This window comes from Meriones unguiculatus, chromosome 1 (genome assembly GCF_030254825.1).
Source record: "Meriones unguiculatus strain TT.TT164.6M chromosome 1, Bangor_MerUng_6.1, whole genome shotgun sequence".
In the NCBI taxonomy this organism is placed as follows: domain Eukaryota; kingdom Metazoa; phylum Chordata; class Mammalia; order Rodentia; family Muridae; genus Meriones; species Meriones unguiculatus.
In genome coordinates this window covers 12260266-12285531 of record NC_083349.1, presented here as the reverse complement: position 1 = coordinate 12285531, position 25266 = coordinate 12260266, and the positions used below count along the sequence as shown (strand labels likewise).

The window sequence follows — 25266 nt, the reverse complement described above, 5'->3', positions numbered from 1 at the left end:
ACCACAAGTAAAGGGCTGAAATGGGATCTCACCCAAACGCCAGCCTATAGAAAGCACAGTAAGCCAAGTAACCTCAAATACAAACCTTAAAATTCATTACTGTTCACAGGGCTCTGTCTGACTCATCGTGGTCCCCAAACACAGCTTCCCTCACTTATGGATTATGTCTTGGAGAGGAAAGCACACACCCAGCATCCCTTCAACCAACGTTTATTGCAGCCAACCAGGGAACAGGCAGAAGGGAAGGGCCCGGAGTAGGCTCAGTAAGAACCCAAGGCCCAGCTCAGAAGCTGTCTATCCAGAGACGTCAGAGCCTGAGGGCAGGATATGACGTCTGCACATGCTGTGTCCTCCATCGAAGGTAACCAACACATTGGAAAATAACCACATTTTCTACCAACACATTTGAAATGCAAAGGAGGCCATAGCAGCTTTATCTGCTTTCTAGCTGGTAGAGAAAACTAGAGTGGGAAACAGATGCCTGTCCACAAACTCCCAAAGCAGCTCCCAGGACGGGACAAGAGCAATCTAGGGGGAATGAATGAGACCATACACCCTACAAAGAGGCTCCCGGTGAAAGCCACAAAACTCTGAAAGGGGACAGGGAAGGTTTCGGGAAAAGGCTTTCTCAATTAAAGACATATTTTATTTAAATATATAAATGAAGAAAGTTATCCCATGGTAAAAATAAAAGAACTAATAATGAAGTCTGTAAGATAAAAATTTCAAGAACTCATGTAATTTTCATACTGAGAGATGCCCATTCCCATCCCCCTATGTCTTCCCTGGGAAATCTTAACCTTTCCTCAAAGTGTAATTAAAAAATAAGCTTATATGCCAGCTTCCAGGACTTTTGGGCTCTCACACACCACCATCGGACTAAGAGACGGCATCCCATCTTTATCACTGGGCTCCAGTATGCGATAAAGTACCCTTCTATATGCATTATCTTCAACGTATATTCCAGTACAGCCAAGATCCCAGTAACCCACAGACAAGGCATTGGCAGCATCTCTCTCTCCTCCTTTCTTCCCCATCCTCCTGCCCAACTCTACCTTGAAACAGTCGGCCATGTCGATTCTCAGCCTCAAAGCCAATCCTAAGAGCTATAACCAAGCCCTTGATGGGGGTTTCAGGCCCATTGGCACTCTGGGCCCCTGCCTGGCCTTGCAGTCTCTCATCTAGACAGCTAATGACGCAATGACATACCACCTCACCTGTCACCTGCCCTGGGGGTCAAATGCCTGGCTTCCTCTCCTGCAAACGGAACAGTACATCTTTCACTGTCTGTTACTTACAGCCTCCGGCCAGTAATGAGGCCAAAGTTGGCGCCAAATGAGCACTTAATATACTATAAAGGAAAGTAATAGAGTGCACATTATGCCTGCCCACATGCTAATAGTAGGCATACATTAAAATGCTAGCCGTTACACCAGCAGCCAGGGAGGGGCAACATCAGAAGCAGAACTGAAGACTTACTTTCAGAACAGTCATCAAGCCAGACAAACAAGCAGACAGTGAAGTTACCATGCCTTCCCTTCTCTTCTTAAAGATTTATCATTTTAGATTATTTGCACGGGTATTTGTACCTGTATATCTGTCTATACACTACATGTGGACCTGGTGCCCATGGAGACCAGAAGAGGGAATCAGATGACCCCCGGAACCAGAATTACAGATAGTTGTAAGCAGCCATATAGGTGATGGGAACCAAGCCTGGGTTTGCCGCAAGAGCAGCAAGCCTCCTTAACTGCTGACCTATCTGCCCAGCCTTATGACCTTCCCAATTAAGAACCATTGTAATGACCATTCCCCTGATAGTACAGCCCACTGCTCAGTGTGGACACAGGCTCCAGCCCTTGCCTGCCTTTCCCCGTGGAGGTCTGCAGACTGAAGCATAACTCTAGCCAGGCATACGAGTGCGAGGGAAGCTCTGGGGCCATTAATATATCCCGCTTCCAAAAAGGCACGCGTAGGGGAGATCCCAGCATGGAGGAAAAAGGAAGGCCAAGCCCTGGGGTAAGAGGAGGAGGCTGACTCTACAGCTGCGGCAAAGATGAGGCATGGGAATGAATGCTGATGTAACAGAGCAGGATCATCACAAGGAAAGGGAAACGGAGGAAAGAGCCTGGAGGAGCTGAGGACAGCAGCAGGAACTGGAATGCTGTGGAAAGGCAGCACATGAACCCTTTAGCAGAGTGTCTGCCTCCAACCTTGGGGTCCAAGGTTCCCACAAGTTCTACACTCTGAGCTCTGCTTTCTGGTCCCTTGCACTTTCTTAAGTGTAGCCTGGCTCATGATACATGTTGGCTGCTTGTTTTCAGTGGCACGTGCTGCTTCAGATATGTCTCCTTTCATCAGCCATTCACTAGAAGCGAATTTGACCCAACATTGGAGTTTCTCTGTGGTTTAAAGAAGGTATTACCTACTCACATGGCAAGGTCCCAAACACAGTGTGGAAAGCAAAGCAGAGAGGAGCAAGGGCCATAGATTTGCACTGGGCTCATCTTAGCCTCATTCATAAATGATTCCCTGCAAGTGGCTGGCATCAACCTCTGACTTATACATCTGCTTGTGCATTTTATAAGCACTTTTTTATTCCTCGGCCCTCAAGAAACACTCAAGGAAGGAACACAAGTCTCACCTGAAAATGGTCCTCCTGCTATCTGTCTTGGGGTCTAGAGTCCATGAAACATAAAGTGATGTCATTGAAGTATGAAGCTCAACCCCCATCTACCCAGAGCCACCTGCTGCCCACAGGTAACCTTCAGTAATAGCAGACAAGGGAGGTACTGCACATCCACAACCTGGACAAGTCAGAGGGAGAAACCTCAGTCAGGGAGTCAGAGAAGTGGAGCTGTGGTTTGTTCCCATGTCCTAGTAATAACCACGGGCAAAGGTGGAAACAGGAAGTACCAGGGACAAGGCAAGGCGCGAAAACTAGCAGAGGCCTGCCAAAAAGGCGGATGTGAACAGTTTGTTGTGGGAGGAGAAGCGTTTGAGCCGAGCCACAGCCAACCTAGAAAACATCACATGAGGAACGGCCTGAGACACAAGAAACTCAAGTACTATCTTTCTCCACTTTAATATGAAATGAATTATTTAAAAGAAAAGCAATAAAAGGAACTGGTGCTCACTGACTCTCTCAGACACACTATGCTTCGGGTTGTAAATGTCCGCCATCAGTCCAGGTGGTTAAAAGCTTGTTCCCCAGTAAGCTGCTACAGGGAGGTAGGGGAGCCTCGAAGAGGTTCCAACTAAAAGAGAAACGCAAGGCATTGTGGGGCCCCTGCCTGTGGTGAGGCAGTGAGTCACTAGAGGGGCATGTGACATGGCAAGCCTGGTTGAAAAGTACTACCTAGCACAGGTCCAACAGGGACAGCCAAAGAGTCTGGCTGTGAGGCAATAAAACTAGAGGCAAGATAAATCCCTCCTGCTTATAAGATGACTTGCTGAAGTTTTTGTCTCGATGACGTAAAGCTGCCTGACACGCAGTGCCTCTGCCTTTGATTTTCAGAGGTAACCATCCTAGGAAAATTTCTCTTTCTAAAATGGATGATACTGTTGTTTTGCCTAATCAGATGGTAAAGAATGCTGTCCCTCCTTAATCATTTGCATACCAAATTCCATCTCATATAAAATAAAATAAGCCAGGTGTGGTGGTGCAAGCCTTTAATCCTAGCACTCCTGGAGGCAGAGGCAGGCAGATCTCTGTGAGTTCAAGGCCAGCCGGGTCTACAAAGTGAGTCCAAGGCAGCCAAGGCTACACTGAAATCTTATCTCAAAAAAATAATAATAATAAATTAGATAGATAGATAGATAGATAGATAGATGATAGATAGATACATAGATAGATACATAGATGATAGATAGATAGATACATAGATAGATAGATGATAGATAGATACATAGATGATAGATACATAGATAGATACATAGATGATAGATAGATGATAGATAGATACATAGATGATACATAGATAGATAGATAGATAGATACATACATACATACATACATACATAGATACAGAGAGAGAGAGAGAGAGAGAGAGAGAGAGAGAGAGATAATAAGGTTGAGTGACCCACTCCTATAATGTCAGCCCTGAGTCCTTATAGACAGGTAGATCTGTGAGGTTCTCTAGCCAGCCAGTCTAGCCTTGATTTAACTGGTAAGTCCCAGGCAATGAAGAAATCCTGTGTCAAAAACTGAAGTGGATGGCATACAGGGTTGTCTTCTGGCTTCCACATGAACACCCCTACACACAGACATAGACACAGACACACACACACACACACACACACACACACATACACACAATGGTAGACAGTCTCTAACAATGAATGGCTGAATTTAAAAGGTACACAGGTACAAAGGTCTGCTTTGTTTTAATGATACATCTTTCTTTCACAGACCCACTCTCTCTGTGCCTGCCTCTTTCCTAATTCAATGCACCATACTGAGTATCTGGGATTTCCTAAGAGAGAAAAAAAATTGTTCTCCTTGAATTATTAAGGCACCCTGGCCGCAGTTCACAGAGAGTTAGGTACACTGCTGACCTTCCAGTCAGAAGGACGCTGACTGGCTCAGGATTCCGAGTAAATCCGGCATAATAATTCAAAATCGGATTGGAGTGATCTCATGGAAAAAGCAGCACTGTGGAGAACAGGAAATTGGGGTCTGGTTGTCCCATCTGGGACCCTTATACGCCTTTGGGATTTGACTTCTCACTCCCTGAGTCACCAACATAACTCATTGAGTAACTCAGAATTCCAACTGGGTTGGAACCTAATGTGCAGTGTCCTCAGTGCACAGGAAAAGACACATTACTTGATCCTAACACTGAAAACATCTTAACAGTTTATAAGTATCCACTTTACCAGAGCCAGTGAGTTTTCTGAAGCTCACATATGAAATGTCTGTCCCTCACTTCCTTGCACTATTCTAACTCAGTGAAATTCTTCCTGGGAAGGTTTAAGCAACTCACTCCTCTTGGTCGTGGGCATGGGCTACTTGGCATGTGGGGTGAGCATGGGCCTCAGTGAGGGCCCTTTGCATCAGTCCAGCAGACAGGCCAGAACAGCTGCAGAGCACACCTCACAGAGTCCCGGGTTTACAATAGTTTCAGCTGCATTTGCTTGTCCCCAAGCCCTCCTCCTGGCTGCTCCAACACCTCACTCTCCATTCCCTCCACCTTTTCTTCATTTCTGTCTCAGCCTCATGGCCTTTTCTTTCCCAGGCCCCTCCCACAACCCCTTCCTTACAGAAAGAGGTTCCAGAATTCTAGGGGTATGAGCGTACACAAGTCTGTATATGCATTTATGCATAGCTGGGTGGAGCATGCATGCTCTACACATGCATATAGAAGACAACCCTGGGTATCATATGCCAGGTCCTATTAACATACACTGAGTGACTGACTGATTGATTGATTGATTGATTGATTGATTGATTGATTGAGGCAGGGTCTCTCGTTGCCCTGAAGCTCATCAAGCAGGCAAGGCTGTCTGGCCAGTGAGGCTCAAAGGACCCTTCTATCTCTGCCTCTCAGAACTGTCATGACAACTGTGTATCACCATGCGCCAGCTTTTAAACATGGGTTCTAGGGTTCAGGTCCTCAGGCTAGTATAGCAAGAAGTTCACATCCTGTGCCATCTCCCCAGCCCAGAAAGAAGTTCTTTATAAGGACTGAAATTCTCTAAAAGAAGCAGTCACTGTATGAACATCAGGATCATTAAACAGTAATAAGAATGTAACTTTCTGCCTACTGGTGGCCATTTCTCACTCCAGTGGAGAGGAAACAGCTACAGCAAGTATAGGGGCCAACTTTTAACCATGGATACATGGATACATGGCCTAGGGCACTGGACTTCCAGCTACCTGAAGCAATCCACATCCAGCTTTCTGAAGCAAACCCGAGGTCAGTCTGTGCAATGAGACAATGGTAGCATAACGGCGAAGCTTGTTGAGTTTTTCTCCTTCCGGAACATCCTATCGGGTATTCTGGTCTTTTTCTTTCTCATCTAAACTTCAGTGTTTCTCCTTCCAGGACATCCTATCAGGTATTCTGGTGTTTCTCTTTCTCATCTAAACTTCAGAACCATGCCATCAATAGTCACACTGTAACTCTAAAGTAAAGATGAGAACCGCACTGACTCGGTAACTGGGAAGTTAGTGGTATCTAGTCGTCTGATCTATATACAGAGATGGTTCTTCTCCTTTTATTTAGATCTTATTTAAGATTTTTGCAGTGTGCAACCAAAATATGCCCGATACCCTAGAAACATGCCACTGATCCATATCTACAAGGATTGCACTGTTGAATGTGCTTGCCTGTGTGAGAGACACATCAGCTCTGCTCAGTCTGGAAACTTCAGGACTGTACCCACCTCCCCCCAAGCACCTCCCCGAAAGGCCCCAAGAGACAGGTGCAGGTGAAGACCCCAGACATGAGCCAGTGGCGGTGAGGAAGGAGCCGTTTCCATCTACAGTACTGAGCACACACTCTATACAATTACTTTCTTCCTCCCTCCCATTATTAGTTTGCATAGTCATTACAGTGGTACTGAAGGATCCTGAGAGATAACATGCATCAGAAAGCTCTGGCCACTGAGAAGCTGCACAAATAGAAGGGATTAGGATTATTTCACACTGTACAATCCATCAGAGCAAAAGAAGCAGAAGATAAATTCCCCTAAACCATATGGGAGTTGAAATCTGGGACTTTCCTATCTTATTATATAACCAGTCATCCAATGATGACCAGCAACTTTGCAGCAGGTAACTCTGACAGCCAGCCAACAATAGACACTAACGGGACACCAGACACAAAATGTTAGCCCAAATGTTGGAGGGAGAGAGACTCGTTGTAAAATATAGTGCTGTGTTAGAACTGGAGAGATAGCTCAATAGTTAGGAACACTTGTTAACCTTGCAGCAGCCCTAACTGTGGTTATGAGTACCCGTGCAGAGCAGATCTGAAACACCAGCTCCCAGGGGTCCAGTGCCCTCTTCTTGCCTCCACAGGCATTAAATTCACGTGTGCACATAATCATGCACAAATAAAAATAAATACATAAATAAAAATAAATATAAAAATCCTCAACAACATCAAAACTTTATTCCAAGTGGCAAGTGAATCAGTACAAAGAGAGCAGGCGTATGCACACACCGGCATGCCGCCTTAAGCAGGGAGGGGATCCCCACCACAGATTGGAACAGCCAGGGCAATACAGTCAGTGGCTCATAAGCAAAGTCTCAGGGGCCAGCGATCCAAGATGTGCAGAATTTCTACAGTCTTTAATTGTACCCATAGTCACCTGCCTCTAATTTGGTGTATGGTATAACCCTGGTTCACACATTCCAACACAGATCTACGGCGGTCTGCACGTTAGACAAAGTAACCATATTCTCATTCTCTGTCACCAGCCCTGCAGTCCATGGAGTTCCACTTGAGCAATACCAACCCAGGAAACATATGTAACATCTAAGAGATAATTCTGATAATTATGATGAAGATGGTTCCTGGGCACAAGCCAGCAATGCTGCTAAGTGTCTACAACAGACAAGACAAATATCACCATCTCCAAATGTCAGCAAGTCTGGTGTGGGGGGGTCTGTTTTATTTCACCCCCTGCTTCCTCTCTCAGCCTCGGTACCCTCTTCAGCAGGCAGCACCAAGACGTCCCTTGGAAAAGCCAGGGTGACCTGACCAGAGCAGGCCACACATGCTAGCCTAGTCTTCCATGATCCCAGGGATCTGATTCTTCACTGCTGACTCAAGCCAGCCATAACCACTGAACTATTTGTTTGTTTATTGGGGGGGGGGGGGGGTAGTATTTCTACACAGAGTCAGTCTCACTATGCAGCCCAAGTAGGCTTGAATGGAGCTCTGACTTGATTCTATCATTGCTTTTTCATGTTTGGTGGGTTTTCTTGTTGTTGTTTTCCCCCAACCTTGTATTGAGAGCTAAACATGGGACCCCCACACACAAACATGGGCCTCATGTTCCCTAAACATGAGGGAATAATCCAAACCCTGAAATACTTCCCTGGGCCTTTTTGCTGTTGTTTTAAAGTAATGGCTGGCTCAAACCTGTCTGTTCTCAAACCTGCAAATTTTCTGCCTCAGATAAACAGACAAATGTTTCACTTGCCACTGATGCCTCGCTATCAGCTGCCTGTCTCCACCTCAATTTCCCTATTCCACACTCTCTTTTCATTCTTCCATTAAACTTTCTGGAGTCCTCCAAAGTATTTTCATCCCCTGACACAGCCTGGCACTCCAAACCTTACATTTTTCTTAAAAATAGTTTACTACAAGGCATAATGTGAGAACAAGTGTGAATTTGGATTGCATCTCCAGCTGTGTGACTCTGCCTCTTTGGTGTGGTTAATGGGTTCATCCCTGTCTTGCTTACTCAAATGTACCCCTGAGAACAGAGGCTGGAATGTGCTATTCCTGTAATGGCCTAGCACAGTCGCAGGCACAGAGTGAAAATCTCTGACCCACTGAGCCACCTCTTTAACCAAATAGAGGTTTGAAATATCCAAGCAAATGAATGATGTGTTGCTAAGCACAAGCTTGTCTGTCGGCTCACTGCTACTCAGAAACACTGAAGGAATCTGGCCATAATGTAGGAAGAACAAAGAGCTAAATGCCGTGGTTGACAGGAAGCAGGATGCTAGCCAAAGGACACACATGTGGAAGAAACACCAGAAAGTCCTGAAGGCCAAGAGGGAAGCAGGAAGAAATCATAGGCTCCCCAGCAGAAACCCCAGAGTCAAAGAAGTAACTATTTCCCAGTGAGCCCCATATGAAAGGTGGAGTAGGTGAGCTGGTTAAAGCAGCCAGAATCCTCCAACCCAAATGCTTGCCCCTAGCACAGGAAGTGCCATGGTCATCAGCAAAAAAGAAATCAGTCACAGGTTAAAGAAAAAGATGACTCTCTCCCACTACCTAATAATGAAACTGCTCACTGTAAGCTTAAGATTCTAAAAGCAAAGCCCTTGCATTCAACAATAGGAAAATTAATTTGATGAGAAATCACTGGATTGAACAATTGAATGCACATCAGTTTATGCATGTGCCCCAAACCAGCACACAGTGATTACAGCTATAATTATGGCTATGCTTGCAAGCAAAGGTGGCTGGGTTTTTGCAACAAAACAAGAAACCACCAATGATAGCTATTGTCCTTGCAACAATTCTCTCACCCAGGCTGGAAGGAGACCCACCCACGCAGAGGCAGGCTTGCTTAAGGAGGTTAGACAGGCAGGATCTCCACTGTTAGTATTGCACATTGGCAAAGCTGGCTGCAGTAGCCATGTCCTGAATGCAGCATAGAGGGGGCCAAGAAAGAAGTGGGCCTGGCCAGGAAGCTCCAGATTAATCTTGTTTATGCTTTGTGGTCCTGTAGGGAAGGTAGGAACCACTGCAGGGAATCAACCAAACAGAAGGTAAAGTCCAGGGCTGCCCTGTCTGCTGAATTCTCATTGCTCCGGACTTTAGAAGCCCCTGAAGAAGCACAAAACAGAGAGTACAGTAATGAACTTGGGGGCATTCTAAACCAAAGGCTCCTTCTCAGGAAGACATAAGATACTGCCTTTGCCACCTTGTTTCCTGCTATTGATTCTTTACTAATACATGCTATAGCTTTAGTGGCAAGGGTCTCCCCATGCACACACAAGTGGGCCTTGTCAAACCAAAGCTGAGAAGCTGAGGGTGGGCAGCAAGGTTGAAACCAGCTGCAAAGGCTGTACCAGGTCAGACCCCAGTACTCCTCCTACTAGTGCCCACAGCCACTGGAATGCACCATTAGGCTGGCTTCTTCCAACTTAAAGAGCAGAAAAGCTTCAGAGACATCAGAGTCACCTGGGAGCTGGACCAGGATCTCATCCAACTTAGAACTGAAATCTCCATGTTCACAAGGCCTTTAGGAAACTGAGGCCACACAATTCAGAGAAAGTTCTGGTTCACAGGTAATGAATATGTCAGGCTAGCTGAAGGTACCTAGCCCAAGGCCATAGTCTCTGTTTTTCTACTGTGTTGGGTGCTACTAATATACACGCTGACATCCGATGTGAGTTGAAGGTTACATGCAAGTCCAAAGCAACTCTGAGTATGATCAGACAGTGTCTTACTCAGACAAAATTAAGTTGGCATGGGGTTATGCTTCAGTAAAATAGGTGCTGTTTCCACATGGCCGAAGAGGAGAAGGACACAAGATACAGATAACCAAGGAGAACCCCCTTGAGAAGATGCAGACTAGAGCCAGATGGGTATGTCTATGAGCTAAGGGTGGCTGAGGACAACCAGATTCCATCCCAGACTACACAGAAGGAATTAACCTGCTGGTGCCAAGATGCCAGGCTTCTAATCTATGGTCCTGTGAGAGATTGAATCTATGCTGTTTCAAGCCATTGCATTTGAAGAAGTTTCTTTGTGGGATCCCAGGAAATTAATACAACCTCCGTGTTAACTAGGTCTTTCGCCTTCTGGACTCTGGCATCTCGTCAGCAGTACTCTCTAGAAGGCCTGGCCTGTGGCTGATTCTCAACCAAGGGTAGCCATTTCTGTCACGGCTGGCTGCTCCTGGGCTGCCAGCCTCAGCTGTTCCTATATTCTTGTTCCATAAGTCTTTTCCTTATGCAGTGACATGACCTGGAAAGTCCCCATGAGAAACATCACATCCTGCGTCTGAGAAAAATGAGAAACCTGAAAATAAAGCTAATGGCATTCGGCTGACCTCTACCAACCTCAAAGCAAAGCAAGTGAAAGAAAGAGGATACTGTTTGCTTTGGGCAAAACTTTTGGTCTCAAAATGGGACTTTGTTACATCGCTTGCTGGTCTACAATGGTCCAGTCCTTCACTGGCTGCGCTCCTCACCACCACACTCTTCTTCTTCCCCGCACATGGCCAATAACTAGAGAAACAAAGTAGGTACGGAAAGCGGTCCCCTCTCCACTCCAGGCCACCAAGAACGAAGTGGAAACACAGACAGGAGTAGATTGAGAGGAAACCGAGTCACAACCATCTTATTTAACAGCACCAGGCAGCGAGAAGGCCAGAAGCCTCATGTGACAGGCACAAAGGACAGTCACAGGAGGTCCATAAGAGGTACAGAACCTGAAAGCCTCAGGCCAGACAGGATGGAACAAGGCTCCTGCCAGGACTATAGATGGCCAGCCAAGGAAGGTTCCTAAAGAGCTGCTTATGAAAACAAAGAGGGAAAACACCTCTGTATTCTGAAAGAGGACATGGATCAAATGAGCTCAAGTACAACCAGCAGCTAATAACAACTGCTGATGGAAAACGTTAGTGGGTCTGGCTAGACTGTGGCAGTTCTCAACCTTCCTGATGCTGTGACCCATTAATTCAGTTCCTCATGCTGTGGTAACCCCCACCATGAAATTATTTCTGTTGCTACTTCATAATGTAACTACTGTTGTGAATCATAAGGTAACTTTCTGCGTTTTCTGGTGGTCTTAGGTGACCGCTGTGAAAGGGTCATTCAACCTCTAAAGGTCGGGACACATAGATTGAGAACTGCTGGGCTACAAAGACTGTCAGCTGTTAAGGGGACATATTTATTTTGCAGAGGACTCAAGACTGGTTCCCAGCAATCAAGTTAACTGGTTCGCTTAACCACCTGTACCTCCAGCTCCATGGTTACCTTACACTTTAGCCCTCTCCACAAGAACATGTACAGGCAAATGGTCACAGAGACACAAGAAAGACACAGAGAAAAAGACAGGCAGAGACAAACAGGGACAGAATATTAGTGGTTATATGGCAAATTCATGCCAAAGATATGAAAGTTGTAATAGTCTATATGTAAAAAAAACAAAAACAAAAAAACATTAAAGCATATATGTTACATGTTGTCAGCCCTGCCACTTAAATTTCAACATGAGGGGTTTAATCAAAATTGATCAAAAATGGATATGAGAAAATATGTCTGAAATAAGGACACACTTAGTTTTTCCTCATCATTTCCTATTCAGAACCACTATTTACATGATACTTACATTGAATTAGGTACCATCAGCTATACAGAGAAGATGTGATGTACTGAGATGGTAAGCTGATCATGTGGCAACAGAAATCTTTCTTTCCTCTTTCTTTGAAAGAACAATTCTCAATTTCATATGGAAAAACAAAAATCCCAGAACTGGTAAAATAATTCTGTACAATAACAGATCTTCTGAAGGTATCTCCATCTCTGATCTCAAGCTGTACTATAGAGCCACAGTAATAAAAATAAAACTTCATCGTACTGGCATAGAAACAGTCTGGAGGATCAACAGAATCTAATAGAAGAACAAGAAATAAACCCACATACCTATGGATACTTGATTTTTGACAAAGAAGCCAAAACAATACAATGGAAAAAAAGATACCATCTTCAAGAAATGTTGCTGGTCTAAGTAGTTTTCTACATGTAGAAAAATGCAAATAGATCCATATTTATCACCCTGCACAAAACTAAAGTCCAAGGGGATCAAAGACCTCAACATAAAACCAGATACACTAAACCTATTAGAAGAAAAAGTGGGGACAAGCCTTGACCTCATTGGCATAGGAGACAACTTCCTGAACAGAACATCAACAGCACAGGCTCTAAGATCAACAATCAATAAATGGGACCTCATGAAACAGAAAAGCTTCTGTAAAGCAAAGGACACTGTCATAAACAAACAAACAAAAAAAAAATGACAGCCTACAGACTGGGAAAGGATCTTCACCAATCCTATATCTGACAAAGGGCTAATATCCAGAATATATAAAGAACTTAAGAAGTTAAATACTGGGCTGGAGAGATGGCTCAGAGGTTAAAAGCACCAAGGTCCTGAGTTCAATTCCCAGCATCTACACGGTGGCTCCCAACCACCATATAATGATATCTGGTGCCCTCTTCTGGCATGTAGGCATATATGCAGGCAGAATACTGAATAAATAATAAATAAATCTTTTTTTTTTAAGTTAAATAGCAACAAACCAAGTAATCAAATTAAAAAATGGGGTACAAAGCTAAACAGAGAATTTTAAATAGAAGAATATAGAATGGCAGATAAATACTTAAAGAAATGTCCAACATACTTGGTCAAAACAACTGTAAGATTTCATCTTATACCCATCAGAATGGCTAAGATCAAAAAGTCAAGAGACAACACATGCTAAAGAGGACGTGGAGAAGAGGGAACCCTACACCATTGTTGGTAAGAATGTAAAATTGCAAAACCACTTTGGAAATCAATCTGGCACTCTTTCAGACAATTAGGAACAATGCTACCTCAAGATCCAGATACACCACTCCTAGGCATATATCCGAAATATGCCCAACTATACAACAAAGACATTTTCTCAACCATGATCATAGAAGCTCTATTCATAATAGCCAAAATCTGGAAACAACCCAGATGTTCCTCAACAGAGGAATGGATACAGAAATTGTGGTAAATTTACACAATAGGATACTACTCAGCAATTAAAAACAAGGAAATAATGAAATTTGCAGGCAAATGGTGGGAAATAGAAAAGATCATCCTGAGTGAGGTATCCCAGAAGCAGAAAGACACATTTAGTATATACTCACTTATAAGTGGATATTAGAAATATAGGATGAACATACTAAAATCTGTACACCTAAAGAACATAATCAAGAAGGAGGACCCTGGGTAACATGATCAATCCTCACTCAGAAAGGCAAATGGGACAGACATGGGAAGAGGGAGAAAACTGGGAACAGGACAGGAACCTAGCACAGAGGGCCTCTGAAAGACTTTACCCAGCAGGGTATTAAAGCAGATGCTGAGACTCATCGCCAAACTCTCGGCAGAGTGCAGGAAATCTTATGAAAGAGGGGGGAGATAGAAATATCTGAGAAGACAGAAGCACCAAAGGAGAACAACAGAACAAAAAAAAAAAAAAAATTGGGGTCTGGAGCCCATGAAGAGACTGATACCCCAACCAAAGACCATGCATGGAGAGGAACCAAAACCCCAGCTCAGATGTAGCCCATAGACTCAGTCTCCATGTGGGTTCCCTAGTAAAGGAAGCACGGGCACGTCTCTGGCAGGAACTCAGTGACAGGCTCTCTGATCACCTCCCCCTGGGGGAGTGGGGGGTGCAGCCTTGCCAGGTCACAGAGGAAGACAATGCAACCTGTCCTGAAGAGGCCTGATAGGCTAGGGACAGATAGAAGGGGAGGAAGAACTCCCCTATCAGTGGACTAGGGGAGGGGCATAGGAGTTGAAGAAGGAAGGAAGGAAGGATTGGGAGGAGAGACAGGAGAAGGCCACAGCTGGGATACAAAGTGAATAAACTATAATAAATAATTAATAATTAAAAAAAATAAACTAATAGTAAAAAAATAATAGGCTATGAAGAAGGATGGACAAAGGTTATTTGCAAACGCTACTTCATGTTTATAAGGAATGGCATATCAGGTCTCCATCTATTTCTGTTGATTTCTGGAAGCAATGTCCCCATACATGGAGGGAGGACACCCTATGAACATTCGGCTCATCATACCGATCTGTGTCTGACTGGGATCATTCCAAGCTCAAAAGAAAACCACACAGCTGTAAGAATGAAATACCCACAGTGGAAGCTCTGAGAGCTGAGGTCATGAGGGACTCTTCGGTGTCTGATGAATGTGAACCCAGGGAGGAAAATGAATGAGCCTTGGAGAGAATGTCTGAATGGGCACTGCCGTCACCACTCACGGAGCACTGTGTAGGTCAAAGCTCCATGAAGCCTGGCTTCTCATTTGTGAAAACTGTCATATCTGACTCTTAGTTGTCATCGCCCCTCACACATTCAGACTGTTTTTCTGGGGAAAATAAAACTTTAAATTTCGAGATTTGTGAGAAGCAATATAGACCCAAGATGCCAGTTTAGCAGTAGATAGACAAAAGGCAGTAACAGTTTGCCATGCACAACAATTTCACATAAGACAAAAGGCAAAGAAGGAAGATAGCGTATTATTTGTAGGGACATTAAAGTCCTGCCTCTTAGAAGAGAAAAGCCACCCATCAACTCAAATTCAACTGATTACACAATGGTATCATTCCAACTCAGCTCCTTTTAGGAAGGCCAGATGGAACTCACACCAGGAGAGGATGAGAGAGGGGGCAGATGAGAGGACTTCTTCCTAAGGGCAGTCCCTGGAAGGAGACAGACCCTCACATGTCTGCCTCACCCTCAGTTCAGGAGCCTCAAATTCAATTAGTCTTCAGTCCCAGACTCATGCCCAATTGGCAGGAGCCTGAGGCTGCACAACACAGTGCAGAAAGTGCAGAGAACTATGATAATATATTCATTCTGTGCTGTACAGGAAAGATGGGAAAGAGCCCCAAAGAACAGTAAAAAAGCACTGCTTCCAAATGTGGGCTGAGATCCATTAGCCCTTGCTGAAAACACAGGGCCTCCCAGTGAGCAATTTTACTACTGAAAACACATTAGTCTAGAATATACTAAAGGAGACTAGAAGAGAACAGAAAATGCCTGAGTGCATCCTGTGGAATAAGAGCTGACGTTTTTCATGAACTCTTTTCAGCTTATAGGTACAGCAAAGACACTACAAATGAATGCACACAGAGAAATAAAGAAACATACACAGCAATCCACACGCTCATACATCCCAAACATACATGCTTACTCACATGCCTTCCCACACAGGCACACACGATGCTTACATCCCACACAGATGCGCAGGGGTAGGCATACATCAATGTGTTACATCTAGATGTATACTCACACTGCCTACACATACACACACTCGCAGGCACATGTACCATGAAAATGTGCACTTGACCTTCACGCCAGCACCAGAGAATCAAAGCAGCCAGTAGTGTTGGCTCTTTGGGAATAATAATTCATCCTAGGAAATGCCCCGGTAAGAGAAACCTAAGATAGTGTACAATTCTATTTCCATTTCACATGGCAAAACAGAAAGAGTGAAAATAGTGTGTGAGTTAGGACCCAAGCCGAAGGACTGAATGAAGATTCAGCAACGCTAAAAGAACAAATGTCATGAGATCATACAATACCAAATTAGCAGTGAAGGAAGAAATCTGTCTTCCAACTTGCAGATGGCAGACCTGCAGCAAGCATGAACGTCACTGAATCCATCCGTGTCTTACAATAGAACACCCACCAGAGGGTAAGCTTTCCGGGCTCCACTGACAAACGACTTCACTTCCAGGGAGGCAGGCAGACACCAGTCAAGCCCAATCAAACTTAATAATGTAAGAATATATTTAGCCAACTAAAATTACTTCTAGTCTCAAAACTTCCTGGAACTGTTTTTTTCTTTTTCTTTCTTTCCTCTCCTTTTTTTTTTTAAAATCTATTCTTGAACAATGTATGTCTGTTTCTCTCAAATGCCACAGCATTCCTCAGTAAAATGTACTAATGCAAAGCTAATTTTAACCCTGGAGGGTTAAAACAGCCTTAGGCAGTATCACATTGTCAAAACAACTAACCTAAAACTTTTAATATATGCAGGACATGGCTTTCTTAATAGATCACCAATCTGGGGAAACTTCACGTGAAAATTGGGGTGAGAGATCATAAGGCTTTGCCACGAATCACCTTAGGAGGTCATAGCTTTACTCTTACTCAGCAGGAAGAATCATCTTAGTCACTGTGACAAGGAACCACTTCTGCACACACACATCCTCATTCTAGTTAGCATGGCAAAGTTTTACAGCAGTGTCCAAAACATTTTTAATATAATAATTTTAAGATGCTGTTTTCAGATGCTGATGTCAATGCCCTGAGATCTGGTAACCTCCCTGCCATGAGCATTGTTATGCATGTTAAACCATGTCCTGTATCCATGTGATATAAGGAATGTTCCCCAGTTATCCTTGATTGGTTAATAAAGTTGCTGACAGCCTGGGCTGGGCAGAAGAAAGGCAGCAGAGCAAAGGTTCCTAGTCTTAGGGTCTCAGAAAGGCTACTAGGAGAGGAAAAGGAGAAAGAAGGAGATGGAGAGGAGATAGGAGGTTGCCATGGAGTAACCTGGAGTTTGCGGACAAGGACATCTTGCTCTGAGGACTGGCCTGATGGAGCAGAAGCAGCCCAATGGAACATGTTTAAGTGTCTGGGATTTTGGATGGGAAACAGCTTAGAAGGATTAATATCTGCCCAGCTCTAGAACTTTAAGGTTTATTATAAATCTTACAAGTTTCTGTGCCTTTTATTTGGAAAAGAGCTGATTTATGCGTAACTGCTGCCATAATAATTTCTTGCATTTAATTAATATACACAGAATAATTAATTCATTTTATATACAATAATAACAATAGAATGATTTAAAATTATCCACTAAAAAAGCATGAAAGGAAAAAAAAAGATACAATTTGGTATGGAGAGTGAACTTACAAGGACTCACTTTAAAAAGACTTGGTTTTGTTCCTTGCCAGATCATAGCAGCCAGCAAGCTCCAAATTACACAATTGCTTGGTCATTAATCAGCTCCTAAGAGTCCACATAACAGAGTGGACTCTTAGTGTGGGCATCTGGGACTGCCCCTCAGGGCCTCTCCACGCTCTGTCTCTGGGACAACTCCACACCACTAATGTCCTAGAGGAGTCCCAAGCCTTCTTCCCAACGACAACAGAACAAGAAGAGGTGATCATAAATGGGTGTAGAGGAGCTAGGGAGATAGCTCAGCCACTAAAGTGCTTGCCTTGAAAGTATGAGAACTGGAACTCAATCCTGCAAAACTCAGTTACAAAAAGGGAGAGGATGCAGCAACATGGCTCCAAGGTTAGAGGCATTTGCATGCAAGGCACAATGAGGGGAGTTTGTGCAAGCATATATGTACACTCCAGGCACAGTGGTGCACACTTAAAATCTAGCACACTTATAATCTCCGAGATGAGTATGTACAAAAAGAAAGATCCCTGGAGCAATCTACTCAGCCAGGCTAGCCTAATAAACAAACTCTGGGTTCAGTGATAGAACCTGTCTCAAAAACAAAAAAGTGGGCTGGAAATAATGATGCAAACCTTTAATCCTAGCACTTGGGAAGAAGAGGCAGGTAGGTCTCTACCTCTCTGTGAGTTCAAGGACAGCCTGGTCTACATAGTAAATTCCAGGCCAACCAGTGAAACCTCATTTAAAACAAACATCAAGGTACTTGAGGAATGACAACGAAGGTTGAACTCTGGCCACACCATGCACACAGATGCCCATCTATACACACACAAACACAAAAAAAGAAATGGATGAAGAGGGAAAGGAACAACGGAGTCATTCCCTTCTCACAGACTGAAGTCTGACCAAGGTTTCATCCACCTCAGCCTCCCTCCCAGAGTCTCAGACGCCAGATGCCCTGACAAGTTGTCTGTTAAACTGACTTTAATAAACTTCCCTCTATTTATATTAAGTTCATTCAGAACCTCTCTGGAACAGAGCACAGAGATAATCTACAATTCAGCCACCTAGAAAGGAAGGAGATGAGAACTCACTGAACACAGACCAAGATCACACTCCTAGCTAAGGATCTCTCAGCCCAGGAGGGAGCTGCCGGAGCCTGGCTGAGCATGGTAGCACCTACCTTCACCCTGACTGTGAGCTCTGACATGCTGCTCATCATATCGTTGATGGACCGGAACAGCTGCAACAAGGACTCCACGAAGTCGGCCTCCCCCTTGTTTTCATACAGCCTGCAAGAAACACATGACACTGTGGGGACCTGAGGAGAAGCCCCGGCTCTGAGCCCTGCATCCACAGTAACTAAGGGAACTGACAGGGGACCTGTGGGAGTGTGAGGGCCGTCTCCAGCATCCTTCAAGGGGGGGGTGGGTGGGTATGATCTGACACACAACTATGGAGGTATGCATCAGAGCAGACTTGGTCCCAATACATATTGCTGGTAACTTGAAACATTTCAGAAACCTGTAAAGACATAAGCCACACAAGGGGAAGGATGGGAAGAAGGAGTCAGAAGAAAGAAAAGGAGGGGACTATGATGGGCCAGTTCAGATTTATTCCTACCCCAATGAAACCATAATTCTCCCTTGGCATGCTTTGTGCCAGCTTTCAATTATTCATTATTGATTTAATTTTGTGGTACTGAGTACAAAGCCTTGGCCTCATGCGTTCTAGGCAAGTGCTCTATTGTGGAGCTCTATCTTCAAACCTTCTGCCAGAATTTTTAACACCTAATGTTATGTAACGAACATAAGGAGAGTTACTTATCTAAATGTGACAGGCTCTTATAACCATTTGAAAAATAACATTATATTAGTAAATTCAAAGTCACGTTGAGAAACGGTACTGCACCACTGTGTTCACTTAAGAGGCAATGGGGACTGTCAAGAGCTTTGGCTATGCCTTAAGTGGACAATAAGGCGCTTTTACACTGGTTCCGAAGATGCCGATATACATTACTCATTATAAATAAGTCCCATCCATAAATTATTTATTAGCAGTTACTGCAAGTTGCATTTACATTTTAAAATGTAGCAACTCATATGTTTTATTAATGTAAACTAGTTTCCTGCCTAATTAAAAATATACCCCACCTGGAACTTGTACACAATGGAAAATTTCATAAACTCAGTGATAATTAATTACCCCAGAGGTAATCTTACATTTAAATGAGTTCCATTCTAAAGCAAGGAATTCTGGTATAAAGCGGGAAATTGCAACCCAGTGCACCTGTTTTGTAAATAAACGTTTCCAAATAGAGGTTTGCTTAAATGATATACTGAACAATTAAAATTATAGAGTCGTGAACTTCTGTTCGCAGGTGGGAGGTGAACAATAGCGGGGCTGGTGCAAATGCCTGGGAAGTGTCACGATGTTATAGAACTAGCCTAAGAAGACTTAATTGTCTAACTGTAACAGGATCTTATAACCATTTTAAAATGACATTGTAATGGTAAACTCAAAATTATTTTCAATAATGGCTCTACACCAGTGCATTCATTTAAGAGGCGATGGAAACTGAGAAACTGTCAAGAGCTTCAGCTGTGCTTTAAATGAACAATAAGGATCTTGTACGTTGGTAACATGAATGCTGATATGTGCCACTTATTGTAAATAAGTTACAATTTTCTGTCACCCCAGGACATTTGTCACTTCCTGGAGCTGTATTCTGTATGAGACTAAATACTAAAATGAAAACTTCTAGAAAGCCAACTGGAAGTGGTACCAGTCTCAGAAGAAATGGCTTGGGTTCCAAAAATCAAGAGAAGGGACCTTAGATAACAGCGCAGATAAGAGACAAACAAAACAAAACAGCAGATTCTGGGTGACAACACTGGAGAACCTTGGAAAATAAAATGCAGACACAGCTCACCAACTTTCCAGGCACCCAGCCCACCACAGGCTCTCAGGAAACCAAGATGCCCAGATTGACTGTGCCTACAAGGTAGGCTTTGGTTAATTTTAACAATCAACCTAGAATCATCTGGAAAGATGGTTTTAGTGATAAATTACCTAGACCAGGATGGTTTGTAGGCATGTCTATGTAAGACTGTCTGGATTATTAATTCATGTAGGAAAAATTAGCTCATTGCGGGTTGTACCGTTTCCCAGGCAGGGGCTCCTGAAAAGTGTTAGCGAAGACAAAGCTAGCCTACAGCATGCAGTGTGTATTTATTATCTCTTTGCTCTTGACTGTGGCTGTGTCTGCCTTGACATTCCAAAAATGTAAAGACTGTGACCTAGAATTGAAAGACAACCTTTTTCTACGCTAAGTTGCCTTTTGTTGGGGTATTTTTACCACAACGGAAATGACCAGACCTAGAGTATGGTCATGCCCAAGGACAATCTCCAGCAAGACCATGAGCCATCTCAGGAAGATAATCGTATAATCTGGAGCTTCGACAGCTTTGCATATGTGTAATCCATCCTTCAAACAGAACTCAATAACCTCAGCCAAACATGGTTCACATGGTCAAACCAAAGAAGAAAATAAGAGAATGACTCAGAACACAGGAGCTGCCCTGTAGTTAGTTGATTGAAACATCAAAATTAGAGAAAACATGGGAGCTGGAGAGATGACCTAGTGGTCAAGAGCACTGAGACTCTTACAGAGGACTCTAGTTGGGTTCTCAGCACCTACATAGCAGCTCAGGCCCCAGGTTATCCAACATCCTCTTTTGAATACTGTGGGTAGCCTACACATGTGCTTACACAAAACTTTTCTTTTTTTATTTAGAGAAAATGAAAAGATAGAATATGAGAAAATAAAAGGTGGAAAAATCAGAGGTCAAAGTCATTTAAAACTAGAGCTGTAAAATGCAAATCCCCAAATTATGAGATGTAATAAATAACATTAAAAGTTCACTGCATGGGCTACCTAAAGGGCACACACAGCAAGAAATAAAAATAGTGAAATGGAAGACCACCCAGAGAAAAGTCATGAAGAAAGACAGAGAAGGGCGTAGAAGATGGAGCCCCAGCAAAAAGGTCTGGGACGCATGCAACTCACATATCTGCAGAAAAGGGGGGTTAGAGAGGTGATCAAAGACTTCAACCCCAAACCCCAAACTTTCAGTGAAAAATGAATGAAAAAGAAAGTGTACCTATTCAGCCCACAGTAAAACTGCAAATAACCACAGAGACAAACTTTGAGAGCAGCCAGAAGAGGAGACACATATTACTCTATTTTTAAGGATGTAACTATATATCTGAAAGCAGACTTCTCACCAGAAATGATGGAAACCAGAAGAAAATAGAGTAACACCTACAGAAAGAAAACTGCCAATCTGGAGGGCTGTGTCAAATAAAAATATCTTTCAACCACAGACATGAAATAAATCATTTTCATATACACAAAGCCTGTAGCTGATTTCTTCTAAAAGAAATCCTACAGGGAACTCTTCTGACAGAAGGAAAACAAACCCTGGGGGAAACCTGAAGTTAAAAGAGAGATGAAAAGCAATTCTATACGTAGAGCACAACCAATGAATGACAATTACACAAAACAGCAACGTGTGACAGAGCTCAAAATACATGTAGTATTAAAGTGCATGGCGACATTAGTGCCAAGGACAAAAAGAATGCACGGAGTCTCCATCGTCTGCTGCAAGGAGATACAGACCAAAAGCAACTTGGGGGAAAAATGGGTTTATTTGGCTCATATGTGGGTTTATCTGGCTCTTATTTCAGGTCATACCCTATATATACTGAGACAACCCTGGGCAGGAACCCATGCAGAAAACACTGAAGACCTCTGCTTACTGAGTCACTCCTTGGCTTATGCTCAGCTACCTTTCTTAAATAGCCCAAAAACACCTGGTGGGGAGAGAGGGATAGTACCACCACAGTGGACAGGCCTCCTGGATCAGTGGTTCTTAATCTTCCCAATGCGGTGATGCCTCAATACAGTTCCTCATGATTTGGTGACCTCCAACCATGAAATCATTTTTGTTGCCACTTCATAACTGTAAATTTGCTACTGTTATGAGCCATGATGTGAATATCTGATATGCAGACAGTCTTAGGTGACCCCTGTGAAAGGACTGTTCGACGACCCCCCCCGAAAGGCGTCATGACCCACAGGTTGAGAGTGCTGTCCCAGATCAACTGACAAGACAATACCTCATAGACATGGCCACAGGACAATCTAATGGAGGCAGTTCTTCCGCTGAGTCTCCATCTCAGATAACTCTAGGTTGTATCAAGTTGACAATAAAAACTAACATGAATGGATGAAAAGAATGGATAGATAAATAGAGAGAGAGAGATGGTAGTTAATGGAAAGATAAGTAGATAAGATAACTGATAGATAAAGAACATGATGGATATTAAAGACAGATGACAGACAGTAGATCATGCATACATACACACATAAATGGATGAATGTATGTCAAATTTCTTTTTCTTATTTAAATTGATATCTGTGGTGACCAAAAAGGGGACTGGAATACAGTTCCTTTGGAGCAAACAGTCAGCTCTTAACAAACCCTATAATGGAGCCCATGGTATTCTCCATTTCCACAACACTACTTTTTCTCAAGAGTCTTTTCGTGCACTCTGACAAAGTTTGGCTCTGAGTCTCAGCATCTCTTTCCACACCTTGCTGGGTAAAGTTTTTCAATGGCCCTCTGTGCTATGCTCCTGTCCTGTTGCCTATTTTCTCCCTCTTCTGATGTCCATCCACTTTGCCTCTCTGCATGAGGACTGAGTGCAGAGAATCTTACGAAAGAAGGGGGAGATTGGAAGACCTGGAAGGGACAGGAGCTCCACAAGAAGAGCAACAGATCAAAAAACTCTGGGCACAGGGGTCTTTTCTGAAACTGATACTCCAACCAAGGATCATGCATGGAGATAACCTAGCACCCCTGGAACCCCTGCACAGATGTAGCCCATGGCAGCTCAGTCTCTAAGTGGGTTCCCCAGTAATGGGAACAGAAACTCAGGGACTGGCTCTTTGATCACCTCCCCCTGAGGGGGGAGCAGCCTTATCAGGCCACAGAGGAAGACAATGCAGCCAGTCCTGAAGAAACCTGGTAGGCTAGGGTCAGATAGAAGGGGAGGAGGACCTCCCATATCAATAGACTTGGGGAGGGGCATGGGAGGAGATGAAGGAGGAGGGTTGGGATTGGGAGGGGCTGAGGGAGGGGGCTATAGTGGGGATACAAAGTGAATAAACTATAATTTATAAAAGTATAAATAATTTAAAAAAATACTTGGGAAAAAAAAAGTCTTTTCAGAAATCTAGAGTCCCACTTTTTTATAAAGGCACCCTACTGATTTTATATTATTTCAGTGTATTGGAAGGATCACATCGTTAAGCAAGGCAGAACTCCATGAACTGTTTTTGAGGTGAAATTCTTACAAAGGCTCTTCTGTCATGTGCTGGCTGTTTTTATGGGGATGACTTTGCATAAAGGTATTTTTTTTTTCCTAGAGTGCCAGTAACAGCTCAGGGCAAAGTTAACTTAGCCAGGGTCAGCTGACCCTGCAATCCAAGGAAATAACTGTAACAACAGATCCTGCAGCAGTGATTTCTACTGTGTTTTAAAAACACCTACACTTGTGCTCACATCTATGTGCTGTGATGGTATATGTCTCTTGGATCTGTGTATCTAAAAACATTTTTGATTGCATGCCTGATATAAAATTTTCATGTCGAAACTGTCATGATGATTCTTAATCTGCAACTGTACCACAAACATGATAATAGTATTCATTTTTTGCGCTAGTTTCTTTTTTCCTCTATTTTCAATCCACTTTTTTTTTTAAACTTTAGAAAAAAGAGCTTTCATTTTCCATATTCAGAGAGGCATAAATATCAGGAAGAATAGAAGGCCATTTGTGAAATGGCATTTGGCAATCTTGATTCAGCTGTAACCTCAATTTCTTGAGACATAGTTTTCTAAGCTGTTACTTGAGTTCTATTCCTCTTCCCTGGGGCAAGCAGTTGGAACCAGTTTTCTGTTTCTCAAATTCCCATGTTATTTTTACTCAAAGAAACAAGAACATCCCAGACAAAATTTCCTTTGTTTTTGATGTATCCTGCTGCTATTTGCCTAAGAAAGGTGGCAAAGGCCTTTGTAGGCTGCTGTGCTCAGTGATTTAGATGTTAGTAAGACTGCTATGATTTTATACCAGAAACCTAGCGCTGTAGGAGACTTTGTATGCATACTATATACTAATATATATGACGACTATAACACATCATGTATTGTGACATATAAATGATACATACACGTGTATATATACATATATATATTAATTTTTCTGGTGCTTCCTTTCCCTTAGTGTCAATCCACTTTATTCACACTAAAATGATCTTGTTATTCAAGAGAGTTTGGAAATTTATTTCACCCAGTTCTAGCCAAAATGAAAATATCTAAGCATTCATTCCTATGTTCATTTGAGATGAAAGAAAAGAAGAGTAGAAGAGGCCCGTTTGAAAACTGTAAACTATGTGAACTTGCTGAGACTGAACAATTTGGTCCCAGGCTTCATAAAACTACAAACAAAAATTTTAAAGTTCCATTACTTAAGTAGGTGACCTTAACTTGTCCCATTCTGTCATAAATATAATTTTCACTCAACTATCATTTTATAAACTAATAAATTCACATTACTTTCTTACTTTTTATGAAATTTTGACTAAATAAAAGTAGAGACACCTGCTGGAATTAGCATACAACTTGGCGTGGGCATCATGGCTTGGCCAGGTTAAAATTATCTCTACTAGATATCAAATCATATCTTTAAACAAAAAATAAATATGTAAAAAAAAATAATGTCCATTGTCTCCTGCACATTAAACACAGCCAT

The 25266-nt window shown here is 43.0% G+C and overlaps 1 protein-coding gene across 2 annotated transcripts in view; it reads right to left on the bottom strand.

The window, feature by feature from the left end:
• Positions 1–25266, bottom strand: part of Dock1 (dedicator of cytokinesis 1) — a 494434-nt gene that overhangs the window by 342578 nt on the left and 126590 nt on the right. For both annotated transcript variants that reach the window (XM_060381413.1, XM_060381416.1), the window contains exon 23: positions 18575–18683. In XM_060381413.1, coding sequence (XP_060237396.1) covers positions 18575–18683 — 109 coding nt within the window. The remainder of the gene's footprint in view (positions 1–18574; positions 18684–25266) is intronic.